We start from the raw sequence: 22,868 nt of genomic DNA, 5'->3' as shown, positions 1-22,868 counted from the left end.
TGACAGACTCCTGCCTGCAGCTGCCCACATACATCCCAATCAATTTTTAGTGGCTTGCACAACATGCTCAAGTAGCACTAACCACATTCAAGCAGTTTTGCTCAGGCTAAAAGCCACCTTTACCCTCTTGTGACAGAACACTTGGATCCCTACAGTCAGTGTCAGCTTTCCGCGGGCTGGGACCTCCTCAGGCTGGTCTTCAACTGGAGCTGGGTGCTGCAATCCCCTCAGGAGTACAGCCCTGCGGGGAAACCACGCGTGCCATTTCCCTGAGGCACAGCACTTTGATTCTCCAGATTATCCAAACCGGCTGATTCTTCCCCCTTTCCAGCACCCTGGCTCCCGCAGGCGTCTCTGAGAAGGGATGCGATGACAGGGACAGGCGTGCGCGTCCCGCCGGGCCACAGGTTCCGCTCGGGCAGCGGCGATTTGGGGGGGGCGGCGGAGCGACACCCCCTTCACCCCCGCTCCCCCCAACCCCAGCAGCGGCCTCGCAGCCGCCCGCCCGTTCACACGCGGCCGCCTCGCCTCCAGCCGCCGCACGGCCCCCGCCAGCCCCGCACCGGCGGCCGCAGCGCCCCGGCCCCGGCCTCGCCCCGGCGGCCCCGGGCGCAGCCGCTCCCCGCGCCCCCCGCGGGCCCCGGGGCCGCCCCCCGGCCCGGCCCCGAGCATGCTCAGTGCCGCCCTGACCTACTTTTCCCCTGCCGGAGCCGGCAGCGGCGGAGCGGCGGGCAGCGCTGCGGCACGGCACGGCACTGCGGCAGCGCCGCGCTCCGCCCGCCCCGGCCCCGGCATGGTGCTGCGCGGGGCGCGCTGAGGGGCACGGCGGCGGCGGGCGCTGCCGCGGGGCGGCGGCGGCGGCACCGGCCGAGGGGGAGCAGCCGGCGGGCAGGTGAGCGGGCGCGGCGGGGGGCGCGGGCCGCGGGTCCCCCCGCGGACGGGCGGGCGGGCGGACGGACGGACGGACGGACCGACCGCGGTCCCGGGGAGGCGCTGCCCGCCGCCGCGGCCTCGCCGCGCCGCCGGCACCTGCCGCGGCTGCCGGCGACCTGCGCGCCGTCCCCTGTGTGCCGCGGGGGCTGCGGGGCTCCGCGCTGAGCCCCGGCGCGGGCGCGCCGTCCCGCCGGCGGCGGCCCCGGGGGAGCCTGGAGGGCCGGAGCCGCGGGAGGGGGCCGGCGGCAGCGCGGCGAGAGCCTGGCAAAGCCCCACAGCGCGCTTCTGCCGGCGGCTCTCGGCCGGCGCTTCGCGGGGAGCCCGCCGTGAGGAGCGGTGGCTGCCCGCGCGTCGGGAGCAGAGTAACGCTGTGTTCAGCATTAAAGTCGGAGGGATTAATTGAGCTCAGCACCGGGGCTTGCGGGAAAATGTGCTGCTTTAGGCAAAAAAAGAAAAAAAAAACCGCCCACGAGCCCCAAGCTTTTACCGGAGACCTTCAGTTCCCGCGGAGCCCGCGGTCGGGATGCCCGCGGCTGTCCCGCGGAGGGAGGGCGGGATGAATTCCCCGCAGAGACCTCTTCAGTGGAGCCGACTTCTTGAGCGAGCTCAAGTTATGCTGCTTTAAATCTAAAATAAAGGCTGCCTCTTGATATTTTGCTTTAATTACCCTTTCACTTCACAGGATGGTCTCATGAGATAAAACTCAATTTCAGACGCGCCCTGACGAACGACACTGTAAAACTTCAGAGCGGTCTTGTAATAACTGTCAAATACTGTTTCTTAACGGGGCAAATTCGAACGGCATAGGACGGGGAGCTCAAGAGAGCAGAGAGCGCTACTGAGCAGGCACTTTTCCAGTGCATTGATCTGGAGAGCCTCGTAAGAGGCTGCACTTCTGACGGTCCCTTTTCACTTGTTAAATTGAAGCATCTCAAACGGAGCTTCCCTGATAACCCTGCTCCGGAAATAAAAGTACCAGCTGTGTAAGCAATGCTAAATACTAAATGCAGCCTCATTTGCTACGTATTTGCCTGAAAGACTGTAAAGTTAGTTCAAAGGGAAAAACACAAAGGAGTTAAACGGGCAAAAATGTAGCATTTTCGTTGTTTAGAGCCGCTACGTTGTGGAAGAGTTTTTCTCTTCGCTGCAGTAGGACAAAATACATCAGATCTCTTTTTCAATGGAGATGATGTTTGCATGGCAGGAATCTTTTGTCTGGCTTAGCGTGTACGGTTAGCAACAGCACCATTGATAGGCTTGTGGTTGGTGTAGTAGGAATCCTTTTTTATTAGAAAGCCTTCTCATTTCGACTGCAGTATATCAGTTGATGTTGAGCGAAGCTTAAACAGCTGGAGTGCACATTGTACACCCTTTTTCTTTTTCTGATGAATTTGAAGTTTTCATAGGTCTAGGCAAAGAGCAGAACATCCACCAAAAAAAAAGGCTTTCTTCCTCCTTTTACAGTGATTTTTGTATTTAATGTGTTTAATACAGCTGTATTCGTCCAAGGCGTGTTTCCCATCCCGAAAGCTTAGAGATAAAATCAGTCGTTCTTAAAACATCTAACACGTGGTGGGAGCGTGGCAGTGAATTTTGGAGTGATCTATGGTGTATAACTCCAGTTGCCTCCCTGCCCCACCTCCCCTTGCCTCCCTGCTCTATTATGGAGGAGGATGGAGTTGGCGCAGGAACCTGGTTTAAGTGTATTCATCCCTTTAACCAGGGGAAAAAAATCACAAAACCAACCAACAGAAATATGCAAAGCCACCCCCATACATTTTAGGAGAGGGTCACGTTTGTGACAATGATATGGATGCTTGAGAATTATTTCAATGGAACAAAACCAATCTCTGTTTCAGTTCTTGCCTAGGAAGTTTGGAATCTGGGGGCTGGCATTTCTTTTACGGTTTAAACTTCTTGCCAGTGTAAGGCACCACTGAGATACAGATGCAACTTAGGGAGAGTCAGCTTGCCAGGAGCTGAAGTAACCTGTACTGAGCTTTGCTAGCAGAGTCTTCTTTCTCTGTCAGCAAGTTGCACCTTTACTAGAAGTTTTTGCAGGCACAAACGCCTATGATTCTACTTTGAGATATCCTGGACCATATTAATATGTCACCAGAGAACTGTGGTGTAAGACCAAGCTCCTGGATACTTCCTAGAATTTTGTAATTCCTGCAGTTCAGAGCTGCCATCCATCTGTGCAGACTCCTATGTTTTTGCAAACCTCTCTTTGTAGTCTTTTGCTATTTAGTTCTGTTAACTAAAACAGTGGCATTTTCTATCCACGTCCAGATCCATCTTAGAAACATAATTTCCAAGACAATGGAGATGCTATTACTTTTTACCAGTTACCATGATTAAAACCATTCGTAGCAGCATTTTAGAGCATTGTATCTTTTATCTGCCAGGAAGGCTGCAAAGGCAGACAAAACTTGTATCTATTTGTGTCAGGTTAGAGGAATTAAAACAGATTTAGTGATTTTGATTTAACTATCTAAGAAATTTTTGTAGTGAACTCTTATTTCAGAGTATAATTACCACAAGTAGCACCTGCTTATCAGAAATAAGGAACTCTGTACAGATGCGTGTAAATATCTTATTTTGGAAGAGGGCCATCGCATGCACAGGAATTACATTGAGTAACCTACCTAGCCCAAACTTAACATCTAATTGACATGCTTCTGCCGCTCTGAGAGTTTTGTACCAAGGAAAGATCTCTGCTGATATTTTTAAGTCATGCAGGGCCAGGGTACCTATATGGCACTGCAACTGCACAGCTGTGTGCAGTCCCCAGGTGTTTGTATGTGACCATGTGGTACACAGTCCTACCAACAGTACTGGATGCTGAGAAAGTTATGTTAATTTGATGTTAAATTTTTCAATCTGACGTAGGAATAACTGGCACAAAAGTCTGAAATTATAGAGATTCTTTAGTAAACTCTTGAGGGCTTTCAGCTTAACTGTTGCATATACATGGCCTTATATAGATGTGCTTGGAAAGGGCTGAATTGGTCACCTTTGTGTACAAGCAAGACTTAAGTTGCTGTGTGGTGCAGGGCAAACTCCTTTGAATCCTGTCTGCTATCCCTTTTGTTACTTGTGGAGGAAACAGGCACAGGCATTTTAACCTGAAATGATCCTTTCCTATTGCAATCACTCATGAATGGTTAGATTCCTTTAAGTTCCTCCTCTGACAAGGTTAATTCTGTCCTAATCATGGCATCCACATGTAACCTCTCTGCCATGTATCCCAGAAACCAATAAATGTGAAAGCCAATCATTAGAAGTTGTATCCATCTTGCAATTCTATAGAGATAGAGAAGAATTAGTCATACTCAAATGTTTTCTCCTATTTTTCTTCTCTTTTATAATCCAGCTAAAATGGAGCCTTTTGTTCACATAGTATAATGAAAACTATATCAGTGCATTGAAAACTTTCACTTATTCAAAGCACATTCAAAATTTAGAGTTTAAATAGGAGAAGTCTTTAGCCCTGCAAAGCCCTTCATATCTTTGTTTAAACAAAACTTAATGGTTAATTTTGTCTTGTTTGAACATCCTACATCTGGAATTTTTCTTCTTCATTTGGAAAAAAAACCCAATTAGATGTGCTTAAAGGATGGTTAGCTCTGGCAAAGGTAGCTCAGAAGAGGAAGTGGAGGGAAGTGAATTGGGGCGCATTCTGCATTGCTATGTTCTGAGCAGGGTCACATAAGCCATGCAAGATCACAGGAGATCTGTTGTATTTGCTGATTTTGGTTATTTAAGCTGTTGGCAGAATAATGCTTACAAAGAGCTGGTATAAATAAAAGATAAGAGGTGAGTAAAGAAAGCGAAAGATATATAGAATTTGGTGAGGCCAGGCAGCATGCAGATATATATATGGAAGTGTGGGAGACCTCTGTGCATCTTCTTTGTTCCTTCCTTCGCAACAAAGGGGACTTCTAGGCATTGATCCGTCCGTGTTTATTGCAACAGCAAACCAGCAACTGTGCTGAAAGCTTGCGAGGGTTAAGCAAGTGTCTCTTAAAGCCATACAGATGTTTCTGGAATAATAATTTTGTATACAAAACTATATTGAGTGGTAACTGTCTAGCCTCCAAATAAAATACAAATTCTGAATTAATCTATATGATATACATAAAATATTAATTTGTAAAGTTAAAAGTTTTGTAAAGAGTACATACCTAATCAGACATAAGCTAGGCCTTAAAAAGGCTCCACTACCAGTACTGTTGAATCTGCTTTATGATCTGGGTAGCCCACAACTCAGTAGGACTTTTCCACCACAGTACATGTCTTGATTAAAACCAGCAAGCTTCTCCACTAAAGATAAAACTTTGCTTTTACTGCAGTCATTAAAATACCTCCAAGAAAGAACACTTAAATTGCTCAATCCATATCAAAATTTACCAATGAACTACAACTTATTTAATGAAAAGGTAAGCATCCAATTTGCCTGGTTTTGTTACTTCAGTGTATTTTACAAGAAGTAGATTTGATATAGCAGAGATGCTGGGATTCCAGGAACTGCGACATCAAAAGGGAACTTTTCAGAGGTTTAGCATTCTTGAGATACTTGTAAATAACCTCTCCAATAATTACATATCAACAGCCTTCATCTATTCATTTTTTAGGTTAATGGATTAGGGTCTCCGTGTGTTCGTTGACATGAGGAGAGTGCACATCAGACCATTCAAAGACATGGTTAAATCAATGGGTCCATTTAAATACTTAAAGTGGAGGGGGTCTTAAAGTCTCTAGGACACCATATACTTGCTAATTTTGCAATGTTGAGACATGAAGTAGGATAAAGAGGAACAAAACTCAGGAGAAATTTACGGTAAAAATATTCTAAAACATTTACACATTCATAAAGGCAACATGAAGGACTCCTTCACTGTGCCATTGCTGAATAGAATGGCATGTGCTTCTTTCCCTACACCAAAAGTCTGGATATAGCATTCATTTTTGATCACACATATAAAATGTGGAATCGCCTTATTGCTCGGTGCTTTCTTGTTGCAGTTTATTGATACACTGTGGACCCTGAAACGAAGATAACCGAATCTTTATAGTTGTTAACTTTACTCAGTTACACTCTACAGCTTGGATGTGTTCAGAACAAAATAACTTTAGAAGATACTCATTACAAATTTTACTCCGTTTCTGCCATTAATGGTAGAATAAACTATGGCCCTTGATTTTTCCATTTCTTTCTTTTGTTATTTATCATTTGTCACCTTACAAAACAAATTGACAAATGCTTGCCTGTAACAGCTTAACAGTGCCTACAAAACATAAAATTAATTTATAGGCTTCTTTATTATAATTTCTTTTAGACAGGAGTCCTAGAAAAGGGCTCCAAGTTTCCATACTGACAGCCATTCTTGTTCACTGCCCAGGGCCACACACTCAGAGAACAATGAATACACGAAAGACAGTTAAGTTCCTACATTCTGCATAAACCATCATACCTGCGCAGGTAAATTATATAGTCTCTCTTGAATCTTCCTAAATTCCCAGCCCTTTTTTTAATCTTGTGTCAAGAAATTTCAGTCTAGTCATTGTTAATCAAAAAAATTCCTTCTCTTTCTTCCCACTGTCCCATCTTCCACCTCAGTTTCACTGAAATTTGTCTTGTTGTGTTATTATGGGAAACAGTAAATGCATATACCTCAGCTGTCTTCTTTACACCATTCAATATTGTATATATTTTTAATAACATCTCATCTTCCTCAACTACTGTCCAAGTCAGTAGTCTGAAAAGGTTATCTTTGTCTTTGAGTCTGACTTTTATTTTTGCTTTATTCTGATTCAAGATTAGATTCATCACAACTGACAGTTCATAGAATCATAGAATGGTTTGGGTTGAAAGGGACATAAAGATCATCTAGTTCCAACCCCCCTGCCATGGTCAGGGACACCTTCCACTAGCCCAGGTTGCTCAAAGCCCCGTCCAACCTGGCCTTGAACACTGCCAGGGAGGGGGCAGCCACAGCTTCCCTGGGCAACCTGTGCCAGTGTCTCACCACCATCACCATAAATAATTTCTTCCTTATACTTTATCTGAATCTACCTTCTTTCAGATTAAAGCCGTTACCCCTCATCCTATTGCTACACTCCCTGATAAAGAGTCCCTCCCCACCTTTCTACTCTTTGAGTGCGACCATCCAGCCAATTCCTTATCCACCGACTGGTTCATCCATCAAATCTATGTCTCTCCAATTTAGAGACAAGGATCTCATGCAGGACAGTGTCAAAAGCTTTGCGCAAGTCCAGGTAGATGATGTCAGCTCTCTTCCCTTACCCACCAGTGCCATAACCCCATCATAGAAGGCCACCAAAAATTTGATTTGCCCTCAGTGAAGCCATGTTGGCTGTCACCAATCACCTCCTTATTTTCCATGTGCCGGAGTGTAGTTTCCAGGAGGATCCACTCCATGATCTTGCCAGGTATAGAGGTGAGACTGACTGGCCTGTAGTTCTGTACCATCAAGCAGCCAGATCTATCTGCAGATAATAACCCATGAACTTTAGAGTCTGACTATCTAAATGTGGGAAAACTCACAAGCGATATTTCATTAGTTATCTAGGCTGGAAATAAGTCCTCTCTATATGGTAAAGAGGACTTATCATTGTACTTACTCATGTAAAGCCAAACACATTTTTTTCAGGCTGTAATCAACACTCTCACCCTGTCTCATCATCCTAAAATACTGCTATTCAAAAGTTAAAAGGTCATGAAGGTGATGATGAAGGCAATTTCCCAGCATGCCATATAGAAATTTTTAAGATTAGCCATATTTTTTCACATTGACTTCTCCAAGACAATTTTTGTATTTGTGTTTCTTGAGTATTAGAGTTCCTTTAGGTTAGGAAGGGCCTCTGGAGGCTGTCTGATCCAACACCCTGCTTAAAGCAGGGCTAGTGTAGACCAGTTTGTTCAGACTCTGTCTAGTCAAGTTTTGAACATCTATCTCAAAGGATGAAGATGCCACAGCTCTTCTGGGCAACCTGTTGCAGGGCTTGACTGACCTGCTTAAAAATTTCTTCATAAATAATGATAATTTCTGTTGTTGCAGCTTGTGTCCCTTGTCTCTTGTCTTTTCACTGTGCACCTCTGAGAGAAGCCTGGGTCTCTCTTCTCTACACCCTCCCATCTGGTGGCTGAAGACAGTGATGTGACACCGAGTGGCTGAGCACACATGGTCAGGGCAGTATTACACAGCCCTGATAAGAAGTTTCTGAAAGATTCCCTGGGAGCTGCTGCCCAGTTGGGGAGCCCCAATCTAGATGTGCAGAAGGAAGCTTTTCATCTTACAAACATCACCAGTGTGCCACCTATTCAGCATAGCCAGGGAAGCAGGTAACCATGCAGTTATGGACTGAAATCCTCCCCAAAGAGAATGAACAGAGCAGTTCTTTTGGAACCAAGCCTTTCTATTTTATTTGACTAGCAAGTAACTGGAAAAATAAGTCAGAAAGTTTCTGCTAGTAAATGAGTGATATTTCTCTTCATCTGCCTATCTGGACCCTAATAGCTTAACCTTTTCAGTAGGTGGTTTTCCCTCTTAAACCTATGAACTGGCAGAGAGCTTCTCACCTTCTGTGTGACATAAGTTCCTTCATTTGCATTCCTATTCCAGTAAAACCTGTTAACTTTTACTTTTGCCTGCTCTGTAAAGGCACTGCCTGTGGAAACTAGAAAAGGTAGTAAGTAGTTTTCAAATAATAAAGAATTAGCTTTAATTTTGTTTCATAACATCATCCTTGATACTTATAGGCAAAACTAGAGTGAAAATCATTTCATTTTCTTGATCATTTACAAGCCAAACAAGATATCACTGAGATGTTAAAGTATAGAAATGTAATTTATGCATTACACAATAAGCTGGCTTCTTGTGCTTCACTTCTGAATTGAATAACCTCACAGTTAATAGGATTACACATTATTCCAAGAACAAGAACAGGCCAGTCTTACAAAAGTGAGTGAGCCAGGAAAAGGTATGCATCACTGCCCTCCTCTTCTGTTCTTCTGTGCTCTGTCATCATTTGTTCTGCACAAATGGAGTACTTAGAAATGTGGCCCCTCACCCACAGTCATTTTCTTTGGTGGCGGTAATACTGGAAGCAAACTCATCTGTGACATGAAAAAATAAATGGTCAATCAGAACATTCTGAGTGCTTCGTGTTCTCAGCCAGTCTGAGCTGTAAGTGTCTTCTGTTTAGACTGATGCTTGATTTTGGACAGAGAAGTTTTAACCTCAGTTTTTGTCCCTGTTGCACATAGTGGGGGGTAATACCACTACCCTGCACCTGTGCTTGTTCTGGAGAACATTGCAAGGAACTTCTCTGGATAGAAATGCATAGAGAGCATGCTAGAGCTAGCTGTTGTCGTAGTTTCCTCATGTCACTCAGGTCTTGTACAATTTTCCTTGGAAGTTAATCCCATGAGCAGTAAATCTGTTACTTGCAGATTTTCAGTTTCCGCCATTTGGGTTGGAGAAGAAAAAACCCAAACTATTGAATGTAAGGACCACTGGCAACCATCTTTCAGTGGTAAATGTTGCTACAGATACAAGACAGCAAAGTTTGTTACCTATATATATATGTTCTAGGTAATGGAGGAGTTTGGGGATTCCTCTCATTCCATCTTGGGAGGTAAGCCTATCCCCGGCTACAACTTTGGGTGGAAAAGGTAGCTCAGAATAGTTGGGGCTGTTGTTTTTACTTTCCATGCACTACAATTTTCAAATTTTAAAAAAAATATAGCCACATTAAATATATTACAAACTTTTACTTTTGTTAAGTCTTTTACGGGTAGCTTATATGCTTTGGGGATGGAGGAAAGGAACACTTGTATTCTTTCCATAACCAGAAATTTAACTTTTTATTTATAGAGACCCTTTTGTGGCTAAAATGCTCCCAGAGACTGAAGTCGGTTCCTACAGAGCAGTACTCAGTATTGCAGATGTCCTCCCTCATTAGTGTCCTATGTTACTCTCAGTCTTGAGGAGTTATTACAGGAATCTTTGTTTTAGTCTAGTCAATCTAGCTTTCTCTGACTTCAGGTCAGAGTAAAAGGTTACAATTCTGGCTGCTTTCATCAGATTTATCATGGGGCCATAGCTAATTACCCCCTCATGGCCAAGATCCAGGGTGATAGCACTGTGCCCACTTCTCCAATATTCTGGATCTTCACGCTTCTTTGCCAGAAGTGGGCGGACATCACTAGCAGACCTATTTTGGTCTCCTTAGCCTTCTCCCCATTTAGTCGTGTGATTGAATCATAACCCATTACATCACTTATGTTTAACAAAGGAGCTGGCTCCCAGATTTGGTTTCCCTGATATGCTCAGGCTGCTATTGTGCCTACAGCAAAGCAGTAGGACAGAAATTCTCAGGAGATCTCCCTTTGCACCAGAGTCTGATATGAGTACATTTTCTACCCTTTCAGTTCTCTCTCTGCTCCTTTCTGCTTTCCTAACCTGACTCTAGCATTTTTGGTCCTGCCCAACAGGTTAGCAGAGGGTCCTAGACATGCAGGTCCCTGCATGGCCACCCTTTAACTTTCTTGTGCAAGGTAAAGCTGAGAAAACCTTTGGTTTCTTCCATTTTTTTGTTCCTCACTACAGTGCAGAGGATGCAAACCAAAGAAAAGATTCCATATCACTTCCTAGTTGCCCTGGGAACATTTGTCTAAACTTGCATCATAAACCACCATTCTTTAGAGAGATCTCTCCCTGACTCCTTGAACACATTATTCAAGTGCCCATCAACAGCACTTCCCTGGATGGCATGTGAAAGCAGCAGCCACCATTTCCAGACATTCTGCTTTAAACCTACTGGCTGGTTATTCCTCGTACTAGCCATCAAACTGTATTTATTTCAAACAGAAATGTATCTGGAGACCTATTTAGTGTTTTCTTAATATTATTCATTCCAGGAACATACACAGGAAAGTACATTCCCAGAAGTGACATGAGCAGGTATGAATCTTCCACAGTAAACAAATTATTCGGCTCTATTTCTTAACATTTACTGCAGCTATTTATGATTTAATTCTGTGCTGCAGTGAGGGAGTCGCTGTTATTTTCTGACAAGTAATTGGCCCTTTGACCATGTTAAGAACCAGTCACATTTGTTATCACTACACAAAGGTACAGTTTTTACTTTCATATGCTCTGCATTAAACACAGGTAAACATACAGAGTAGGCATACTTTACATTGATACTGCCATCACACCCTTTCCAAACATCCATCCACAGCATCCCTGTGCTGTAGGGATTCAGTGGGCCACCAACTGCTTTGAGCTTCCCAATACAATACAAGTCCTTCCTTACAGGTTTTCTGTTCACCCATTGGGGTGATGCTATTTCATTTCCTTCTGGAATGCAAATTGCTCTCCACACTAAACACCTTTTTTGATTACTGCTACTTTTTCTGCCATCAAGAAATACAGTAGGCTCAAATACAATAACAACAAGCCACAACCAGTAATTAGCAACAAAAGCTTAATCAGTTTATGTTGTTCTTTTGCCCTTCCCATTGTCTTAATCCAGCCAGTCTTTGTTCCTGCCTCTTTGCCAGGAAGTGTGACGTGTCTTTTGGCTTTTCTGTATGGTGCAATGCAGATCTATAACACTGTACAGAAACATTTTATAGAGTGAATATGTGTAACCATAAAGAATGGCTGTCTCCAAAGTTAATGGAGTAGTAGAAATGAGATGTAAATAGTTCCTGAAGTGAATAGGCAGAATTGAAGGATTTTTTCCAAAGCGCAAATTCAGACAGGCTGTACTGATACAGAGCTTCAAAAGCACAGACTCTACACACTTTGCATAACTGGAAATGGATTTCTAAAGTCACTGTTTATGTAGCTTTAGATGACAAATGAGATTTGTGTATTAATTTAAAGTTAAAAATTTTTCTGGCTCTTTGAGACAAATATTTCCACGTTCAATAATTAGAAGAGTGGAGAAAAAATTAGGACAAGCTTGTAGTTCTGACAGGCATCCACACCATGCATACAACTTATCTAAAAAAACATAGTTTGTAATTTCTAGTAATGAGTCGTCTTGCAAAATGGAGGAACCTATTTTGCTCTTTTAATAACAGCTGTACCTACTTGTATGAAATCAAGTTCATTGTTCATAGAGAACAGGGGATGGAGAAAAAAACAACCTAAGTCAAATATTACCAGTGAAAGACAGTAATGTTGTTTTCTTTCCTTTTTGAATAAAGAAGAAAAGAGGAAAGGGGATTGTTTGTTTGTTTTTATTTTAGGGTTTCCTTTATATATGGAACTGACCTAACCTTGTCAGCAGTCATTTTCCATGCTAAGCTAGATGAGTTAGCATGGTGTCAACCAGATCTTTAATGAAATGTAAATAGTTTTGCAAATGAAATGTTCATTTGGGGAAAGTTTATTAGATAGTTACCTATATTTGCATTCCAGGTAGATTCCTCTAACTAGTAAGTTCACTAAGTTTCAGTTATTTACCTTAGAAACACATGAGTAAAAACAATGTAATTAGATACTTTCATGTGATTTTAACATCATTTGTGGCCCTTAGACTCTGAGTGAAATTTTCAGGGGTGCTTATATTGAGGCCAACATTGTGCCCTTTGTCAGTACTGAATGCCAGTTGTGTTTACTGGGAGCATAATGCGGCCAATAGAGAGCACATTTGTAAACCCCCCTCCTTGTCTACAAACCAAAATCACTATTTAAGAAAGGGCTCATTGTAGATGATTAGTTGAGGGAAAATATTGTACTGAGAGTATGCAAAAAGTGTACAGGCAAAATGGGTAATGCCACAAGTGGGAAAGTAATGGGAAAGTCCCAACTTCATTTGTATCTCAGAGAAACTTTAGTCATAATTATGTCACTAGCAAGTAGTTTCCTTTCTAAATCTGCTCTAAAAATGACATTGAAGTGACTGTCAGGCCTGTCAGTCTGATGTTGGTGCCAGGGAAGGTTATGGAACAGATAATCTTGAGTGCCATCACGTGGCACATATAGGACGACAGGTGACCAGGCCTAGTCAGTATGGGCTTACGAAAGGCAGGTCCTGCTTGACAAACCTGATCTCCTTCTATGACAATGTGACCCACTTATTGGATGAGGGAAAGGCTGTGGACGCTGTCTACCTAGATTTTAGTAAAGCCTTTGACACCATTTCCCACAGCATTCTCCTGAAGAAACTGGCTGCTCAAGGCCTGCCCGGGTGTACTCTTCACTGGATAAAAAACTGGCTGGATGACCAGGCCCAAAGAGTTATGGAGTTAAATCCAGTTGGTGGCCGGTCACGAGTGGTGTCCCCCAGGGCTCAGTATCATGGCCAGTTCTATTTAATGTCTATCAATGATCTAGATGAGGGGATCAAGTGCACCCTCAGTAAGTTTGCAGATGACACCCAGTTGGGTGGGAGTGTTGATCTGCCTGAGGGTCGGAAGGCTCTACAGAGGGATCTGGACAGGCTGGAGCCATGGGCCAAGACCAGTTGTATGAGGTTCAGCAAGGCCAAGTGTCAGGTCCTGCCCTTGGGTCACAACAACCCCATGCAATGCTACAGGGCTGGGGAAGAGTGGCTGGAGAGCTGCCCGACAGAAAAGGACCTGGGGGTGTTGGTCAACTGGCAGCTGAATATGAGACAGCTGTGTGCCCAGGTAGTCAAGAAGACTGGTGGCATCCTGGCTTGTATCAGAAATAGCATGGCCAGCAGAACTAGGGAAGTGATTGTCACCCTGCACTTGGCACTGGTAAGGCTGCAACTTGAATCCTGTGTTCAGTTTTGGGCCCCTCACTACAAGAAAGACACTGAGGTGCTGAAGTGTGTCCAAAGAAGGGTAGTGAAGCTGGTGAATGGTCTAGAGAACAAGTCTTAAGAGGAGCAGCTGAAGGAACTGGTGGTGTTTAGTCTGAAGAAAAAGGAGGCTCAGGGAAGACGTTATTGCTCCCTACAAGTACCTGAAAGCAGGTTGTAGCGAGGTGGGTGTTGGTCTCTTCTCCCAAGTAACAAGCGATAGAACAAGAGGAAATGGCCTCAAGTTGCTCCAGGAGGTGTTTAGATTGAATATTAGGAAAAAATTCTTCACCAGAAAGGTTGTCAAGCATTGGAACAGGCTGCCCAGGGAAGTCGTGGAGTCACCATCCCTGGATGTATTTAAAAGATGTGGTGCTTAGGGACATGGTTTGGTGGTGGACTTGTCAGTGTTAGGTTAATGGCTGGCCTCAGTGATCTTAAAGGTCCTTTCCAACCTAAATGATTCTGTGATTCTATGCCTATCAAGTACTAAATATCCTCGTTTAAGAGTATTCTTCCATACTATGTTTTATCTCAGAAAACTTTAAAAAATGCAGTAACCTAAGAAAAGTGAATGGCCTGAGATGTTTTGCTGTGTGTGCTATTGTATTTGGACAAAATTGTGCATATTAAGAATTCCAACATCAGTTCCAAAAACCTTTCCTGAAGCAGTTCTTTCTTACACTATGTTCCACAATTCACCTAAGACATGCATGTGACGCAACACTGAACTGGTGGTAGTGACAGTTTTAATATGCTGTACTTTTGTTTTTACTGTTGATTTTGCAAATGTTAAAAAAAAAAAAGAAAAATCTGTAGAACTTTTGGTGTAAAACTGTTGCTGCTGCTGTAGCTAAATTGCTGCTAAGTGTCTAGGTGATAAAAGCCTTCTCCCACGCCTGCCACTCTGAACAACACTATTGTCAGGAAAATGTATGCATCTTTTTCCAGTAAGAATAAGGACTGTGATAACATTAGCATTTAGACAAGACACTGAGCTGATGATAGTGAAATGCATTAATGGATGTGTCACTATTTTAAAAGAGCGCATCTAATGGATTGTTTATATATGCCATCTCATTGTACTTATTTATTTATTTTATAGGATATTTTAAACATAAAATTGCACAGATCAAAGTAGAACTCTCCTGTGACCTCACTTCAAGGGCCTGTGTTTAACAGAACCAATCCCAGTTCCCAACCAGTTGTGTATACCACTGAAGGAAAATGAACATACTGAACAGCCACCACTTTTTGTATTTTCTGCCTACCACACGCCTTGTCATCTTATTGGCAGCTTTGACAACTGCTGAGGATGTGACTAATAGCACTTTCAACCGCACTGACATGAACATGGGATCTGTGCCTGTGGTGATCTCCCATATCGACCATATTATAGTCAAGGAGGGGAGTAGTGCCTTGATTGACTGCAACGTCCAAGGTAGTCCGAGTCCACATTACAGATGGTACAATTCCAACGGCCACCTTCTTCAAGAGGAGGAGAATAAAGGTAAGATCTTAGTATTATCACTGATGTAGCCTGTCCAGAAACACACCAATAACCTGAATTTCCTGACCTGACTGTGGTATTTTCCTGTGTGAAAATATATGGCAGCCATAAATTTGTTGTGCACACCCTGGAAGAAAACAATAACATTTTTTTAATGTGTTATTTATAGCAACACATAGCAAGAAGCTGAAGTGCTTAGCAGAAGGTGTAGGCAGGTTTCTTTTCATTGGAAGACTTTGGGTTTAAACCTATTTCTCATTCTGTCCTCTTTTGTTTTTCTCTGGCACCAAAAAAAAAGTCTAAAAAGCTATTTTCCACCTTAAAGGAGGATTCTCTTGAGATATGAGAATAGTTTGTTGGCATGAATCCAACACAGCTAATTCCCTGATATGCCTCTGTCTTTATGCATAGGGCCATGGGAGTGTGAGAAACGGGAGACGCCCTAAATGACCAACAGAAAAACCTATATAGGGCAGCAGTCAGAAGGATCAGCCAAGTTTGAGCCTTCCTGGCTTTAGTTAAGACTCTTCAGTTGCATTTGCCAGAGACTTTAATTACATATGAGCTTGTTTTCCTTAAATGGAGGGTTTGGGTGATAATCCTAGTTATACTTCTAGGGAACATTTTGGGGGGAGGGGTGGGGGGGCAGTGTGTGGAAGGTGTTTGCTCATGTAATCCTTCCATACCGACTGCTTTGTTCACAGCATGATGAAATAAACTCTTAGTTATTCATACTAAATGCAAGATAGCTTGCCTAACTAATAGTTGACCTGAGGGAGAACTCTGTTAATGATGGGAGTAATGATTGACCCAGCTGGATGTGCAACAGCATAGTGTATCTGTAAAAAGCTTACTGCATAAATGGTTTTATGTTGCATTACAGTATTTTATCATTTTCTGAGTAAAGCTAGAGAAGGGAACTACTTGAACTAGTAAACGCATTTTCAGATATAATTTGTGCAGTCATGGCAACATACTGTGATTAGCACACTAGAGTGTTTTACTAAGGCTCACTAACAAATTTTCCCCTTTAGTTAGGCATCTAACTTTAAGTCTTTGTATAGTCAACTGAGAGAGGTAGCTACTAACATAAATGTTTAGGTAAGTGAGCAAAAACTTTGCGCAAATCAGTAAAAGCTGCAGATGTATTTGCAACACCACTTTAAGTTAGACTTTCAACAGTGCACTTTTTCCTTTAAGAAACTGACTGTCGTCTTGTAAGAAATGTTTCCTAGCACAAGACCTTTCTTTACTATGTATATAGTTATGTTGAGTATGGCATTGAATTGTTGTCAAAACCCAGCAATGATACCTTTTCTAATCATTGTTTTGTCATTAGGCTTACACTGTCTGCCAGGATCCACTGGCACAGAGCCAGTCACTGAGTCACAGTTCAATGCCATTATGTCATTTTTAACAGCTGGAACCAGGATACATCAGCAAGGCGTCTCGTCATTTTACAATTAATAAAGACCTACTTTGCCAACATTGCAATTCAAAGAAATATTGAGCAGCCAGTACTCTATTTTTTCTTATTCTAAAGGTGGAGAAAGAAGTCTCATCTGTTATAGATGCTGACATTTCCTCTGTAAAAGTGTTTTCCTCTGAATTTGCCTAACTTTAGCAGATTGGGGTGATTTTTGTATGTAAAGGTCTGCTTTAGACTGAGATTTTTTTTTTTTCTCTATTTCTTAATCTCAGGCAAAGTGATTCAGCTGTTTTCAAGAATTAAGATAAGGCAAAAAATAGTGTTAAAAGTTAAAAATTCTAAGTAAGAGGATAAAAAGATGTAATTAAGAACTGTCTGTACAGGAACAGAGGCAGAGACCTTGTGGGAATACACTCTACATAGACTTCTACTGGAGATACTGTGAAAAACTATTTGGATGAGCCATGTTTAATTAGAAGAACTTTCACAATGGTAAAAGCCCATAACTACTCTGAATTAAAGGCTTTTTTGACTAATGAGTTTCAGAATTGCCCACAGATTCTTCCTTAAAAGAAATAAAGTAAAAAAAAATAGAATAACCTTTTTAAAAACAAAAAAACTTCCATAGAAAGGATAAAATGCATGTAGAAGCAGGGTTGCAATCAACCAGGACTGCAATCTTTGCCTTGTGATTTACATGTATTGCACAGGGGCTTTGCGCAGTTTTCAGTCCTCTAATCACAGATTCTGTGTCTTTGCTCATCTGTCTTAATAAATTTAAATTGCAGCTGCTTAGGTTAGGTTTAAGGAAAAACAACTTTCTGATTAAGTAAAGACAGGTGAACACCTGAAATTCCTTCCTGTGGGAGATTATTGAAATTCCATTCCTGCCTTCAGCAGATACCTGTCAGGAATGGTTTGGGATTGTGTTACAGAGATTAAAAACAGTTGAGTCTGCCTGTGAGCAGCAGTATGTATTAGATGATCTTGTTGGCTTACATCAGCCTATGTCATTGTTTTAAAAGGAAATCTTCTGTATGACATCTCCCTGTATGAAGTGTTCAGAAGGCACAGAGGCACTCCTACACCTTCTGGCTGTTCTCTCCACCATGTGAACACTTCCAGGGGTGGGTTTACATGAAGAAAAGAATTGACACCAGGATTTTCTATTGGACTTGAATCCTGATTTTTATAGCAAACTTGCAATTTAATAAGTCGTATCACACCAAATAAAGCAAAAAATATACATCTTCAGTTCAAATAGCATGATAGTGATATTTGAACAAAAATGAAACTTGGTAAACTAAAAACCTAATTCATTACCAATATGTAATGGCAAACAGTAACTAGCAGAATTTTGAATCACTTTAACGGTGATAGGAGCACTGGATTTTAACATGCTATTTCAAACTCAGTTTAGTAGCTAAATTGTTCTGCTGTGCCAAGTTCAAAGGATATGAAACAGTACATGTACATGTAGCAACCGAAGATACCAATTATATTACACGGATAGAAATGACTTTTAAAAGAAGTTCCATCATGTTGCGTAGAAGTTCAAATTGGCAAACAAGGTATTCTCTTAATTGGTCATGGCTCTTCACTTTCCCATCCATTTTACTGCTCCTGTCCTACTGCCCTTTTTTAAAATACTTCAAAATTAGGTTCTGAACATCTCAGAGAGCAGGCAGTGTAGTATATGATGTCTGAAATGTTAGGGTTTTTAAACCTGACATTAAGAGAATTATATGAGATAATGTAACAAAACACTAAAAATAATCCATTTGTAAGAAAATGGATTGTAAGGGAACAAAAGGGGGCTTAAGTAGGTTTTTCTGCCTCTCAATCTTATTGTTACTGTTCTTTGAGGAAGTGTGGCATGTGTTTGGGAGGCTCTCTGGGATAAGTAATTCTATCTTTATAACTTAACTGACCATAGGATTGTGATAGAAGTCATCCATATTAACATTTTTTTGTAAGGCTCTTTTAGGGCTCAATCCAATTATTCACAGTTGATGTCAGGGATTTGATAGTAACACAGCTAGGATCTCAGGGACAGACAGGCCTTTCTGATGATAAATTCTTTGTGTTCTTATGAATATTATTTCCTTCTTCCAAAATCTGAAGCCAGTTTGGCAAAACTGATGTTTAAGACTGTGCTGATCATGTGAACAAAATACTTCTACCTAAATTACTCTGTCTTCTCTCCGGCAGGAAAATGGTGGTTTCTTGACAGTGGGCTACTAAACATTACCAGCGTGTCTTTTGAAGATAGAGGTAAATACACGTGTGTCGCATCTAATACATATGGCAGTATTAACAATACCGTGACACTGAGGGTTGTTTTTACCTCCGGAGATATGGGAATCTATTACATGATTGTCTGCCTTGTAGCTTTTACCATTGTTATGATACTGAACATTACTCGGTTATGTATGATGAGCAGTCATCTGAAGAAAACAGAGAAAGCAATCAATGAATTCTTCAGAACAGAAGGGGCGGAGAAACTCCAGAAAGCCTTTGAGATTGCAAAGCGTATCCCAATTATCACTTCAGCCAAAACGCTCGAGCTTGCCAAAGTAACCCAGTTCAAGACCATGGAGTTTGCTCGCTATATTGAAGAGCTTGCTCGGAGTGTACCTTTGCCACCTCTCATCATGAACTGCAGGACTATAATGGAAGAAATTATGGAGGTTGTCGGTCTGGAGGAGCAAGGACAGAATTTTGTACGGCAGACAGCAGAAGGCCAGGAAACCACCGAAACAGATGAGCTGTATATGATCCCAAATGCTTTGAAGCGCAGTGACTCTCCCACAGCTGACTCTGATGCATCGTCACTTCACGAGCCACCTCAACAGATTGCAATAAAAGTGTCAGTTCACCCGTTGTCCAAAAAGGACTGCATGGACGGTCAGTCACAAGAAAGCATGCAGTTGGACACCAAGGAGGAAGACACTCCTCAAACACCAGCACTTCCTGCAGAGCCCCCTCCTGAGCCTTCTGCTGAACTCAGTTCTGATGACACAGCATTGGCAAATGACAAAAATACATGCGTTATATATGAAAGCCATGTATGACAGTTACTCCTGAATCTATGCATAGCAGGAAAATCAGGTGGAGCTCTTTTAAAAATACATATTGTACTTGCCGCTAAGCCTTACCTGGAGACTATCATAGCAAAAGCATGTATGTGGATTATTTGGCACTTTCTTCTCAGTTTGACTTTAGTTTACCATGATGTATGGCAGATTAATTGCTATGACATTAATATTAATTGCTCTTTTCAATTAGGAGTATTTCCAAGAAACATTTACCTCAGCATTTTCTAGGTTGGAGTCACCTGTAGTGGCCTCCTGGAAGTCATTGGTAGTCTTTGATATAGGACACTTGAACTTACTAAACATAAAACTGGTTTTCATTTTCCTCCTTCACTCTCATTATTATTTTCATCTCTTGCATTTTTGCAAATATTATCTTGTGAATTTGAAATACTGCCCAAGAGGCAGCACTCCAGTAGCCAAATAAAATCCTAACAGAACCCATTTACAAAGCCTGTTTGCTCAGCTGCATTGCGATTTAGAGGGCTATTAAAGAAAGTTAAAATGTTTCCATTTAATTTGAGATGACACTGCATAGGCACATGGGAAATAGTTTTTCCTTTTCCATGGAATGAAGATGCAAACAATTGGTTTTTTCACATTGAGAACCAACTTTGAGGTGTATTTTACAGATAGGAAAGTCTGTAAACATCTTACAGAAAGTTGCAGTCCAGCAGCTCTGCAGGGTTTTTTTTCATATATTTGACCATTTTTTACTTTGCCAGAAGTTTATATGGAAAACAGCTGTAAATATGCAAGATGTCTTGTTTTTTAATAATTTGGTAAGGAGTAAGTATGCACTACCTTACTAGAAGATAAGCAGGTTCCTTAACAGTCCTACAAACACCAGTAATCAGCTGCTGACAAGGCTGAAATGACAGAATACCTTTTTACTTGGATTCTGTGTTGTGTAGATTCATATTCTGAAGACCAAGCCTAAATGAATCTATAAACATAAGTTTGAGAGTGTTTTATCCAAACTAAAAAAAAATTATAATCAAGTGTCCTGTGAAATTACAATGACGATCACACAAACTGTTTACTGTGTTATAATTGCTTTGGTATTTTAAGAATCTCCTACCTATGTAGGATGTTCACTGCTCAAGTACATGTGACTCTAGCCCAGTAAAGCTTTAATGATCACAGCGATTGTGGCATTAAAAAGGATCAACATTTATGCCAGGAAATGCCAGGAGTGGAAGCGAAGTGATAATTTCTATTGCAGACAGACAATGAAAAGGACCTTCTCTGCAGTGAGTCTGGAAACAAAGCACTTACAAGGAGGAGTTCACGTAGGATTAATAGCATGTTACTTAATTACCTGATACATTTAGTTTGGAACTAATGAACTATCACCTTATAGTTTTTAAGAAGGACTGTATTGTTAGTATAGATACTCAAAATAAATCTGGAATCAAGTATATTGCAGAAAAAGAAGTTGCTTAGGTCTATGGGAAGATGATGTGGGGATGGCTCTCTGGACATTTTATTGAAGTAGCCACACCTACAGAAGGTGTCCATTGGAGGCAATCAGGTATATTAACTGCACGGGTAATTGAGACCAAACAAAGTCAGTGTTGCAGCTATCTAAAAAACCCCTTGATAATGAACTGAAGTTTTAGGTCAAGTTCCTCATATTAAAATGCAGAGCTTCACTAGCAGTGTAATACAGGAACACCCCGTGACTTATGTAGGTGATGCAGAGAGAAGGCTACATATTTACCTGTCTGTGGTTATTAAAAAAAAATTACATGTTTAGTAACAGACTTCAGATTTTGCAACCAACTTGTGATAAGGACAGCATTTAGTTACCTGATGTTTGTGCTCACCGCAGTGGCAGGCATCTACACAAAATGCATTTGCACATGCCCAAAAGGAAACATGCAAGGGCAGTCCCTTTAGGAATGTGGCTGGAAATATTTTAGTTTCAGTGAAGCAATATAAATCTAGAACACAGGGTAGATTAAGAGAATACCACAAAGAACCTCACTTCCGACCAGTGTGATTGAAAATACTACTGATGCAAGCTGTTAACTTCTTGTCTGAGTCCAAAGTATTTTTCTGTTCAGTGTTCACATCAGATTTTCAAGTTACTTAATTTGCTTCTGGTATGAAAAAGGATGAGGGCAGAAACAAAAGCTGGAACTTGCACTAAATTATTTTCATTCACCTTAACCTCCTGAAAACAGGCATCTTGATTTTTCTGCCTGTCCAGCATTTACAGACAATGCTCATGCATTCTGAAGTTACCTGCCAGGTGCCCAACTAAGATTGTACAGATAAGGAAGGATGTTCTCCTTGAAAGCATAAAAATATCTTTTAAATTACACTTTAGAATTAAAAAGTTTCAAAATTATTTATTAAACTACACTATTTTGATTGGGTTTTAATTATAAACTTTTTACAGTAGAGACCAGATCCCTTCGTATATTCATATGGTGACTGGTACCAGGCAGTTCTGATCCTGACTGCTGCCCTTTGGCTGTCCTCCTGCCTGTTTATTATTTATTTATTGAGAAGCATTTGAGGGCAAACATTCCTCATGGTTTTCTTCAGTATCTCTGTGTAAACTTCCTTGAAGGTACAGATTATGGTTTTTTCCAAAGATAATGGTTTTTTCACAAAGCGCATGTATTTCAAGTACACACAAATGTGTTATTGCAAGCCACATGCGAGCAACAGTTACTTGGATTAGATGTGCATAATAGCTGTAGTGATGAATTCCTGCAGTTGCAAGGTCAAGGGAAACCTTAATTTTGCCTGGAGTTGGACTCAGAGCTCAGAGTTTACAGGTAGGACTGGTCCAGCCCGTCTGCTATAAATTCTTTGGACGTTTAGCTTTGTGGTATCATCGGAATAAAAGCAGAACAGCACTGTATCTGAAGAAAATGTAGGTTGTAATGGTTCTGGTTTATGTCTTTTTTTCTATTTTCAGGTATGCTGCTCAGTATCTTTATGCATCCGTTATATAACAGCTGTGAGTCTAAAGCTTTTTACATGCTTTCAGGCACTTCCTTTGTGGGAGGTAGTTGGGAAGCAAGACTTAAACCTGTCTTTCCTGTTCCAAACTTTCTGGCTGTGCTATTAT

General features: G+C 41.6%; 1 protein-coding gene across 1 annotated transcript; it reads left to right on the top strand.

Annotated features, from left to right (window-relative positions):
• The first annotated feature begins 781 nt into the window (after positions 1-781).
• MFAP3L (microfibril associated protein 3 like) lies at positions 782-22,382 on the top strand. The gene is made up of 3 exons (XM_074905761.1): positions 782-892; positions 14,852-15,256; positions 18,897-22,382. The coding sequence occupies exons 2-3, from the start codon at positions 14,974-14,976 to the stop codon at positions 19,757-19,759; spliced, it is 1,146 nt and encodes a 381-aa protein (XP_074761862.1). The 5' UTR covers positions 782-892; positions 14,852-14,973; the 3' UTR covers positions 19,760-22,382.
• The last annotated feature ends 486 nt before the right edge of the window (positions 22,383-22,868 follow it).

The sequence above is a fragment of the Athene noctua genome, chromosome 4 (genome assembly GCF_965140245.1).
Source record: "Athene noctua chromosome 4, bAthNoc1.hap1.1, whole genome shotgun sequence".
NCBI lineage: Eukaryota > Metazoa > Chordata > Aves > Strigiformes > Strigidae > Athene > Athene noctua.
This window is presented reverse-complemented; position numbering and strand designations above follow the sequence as displayed.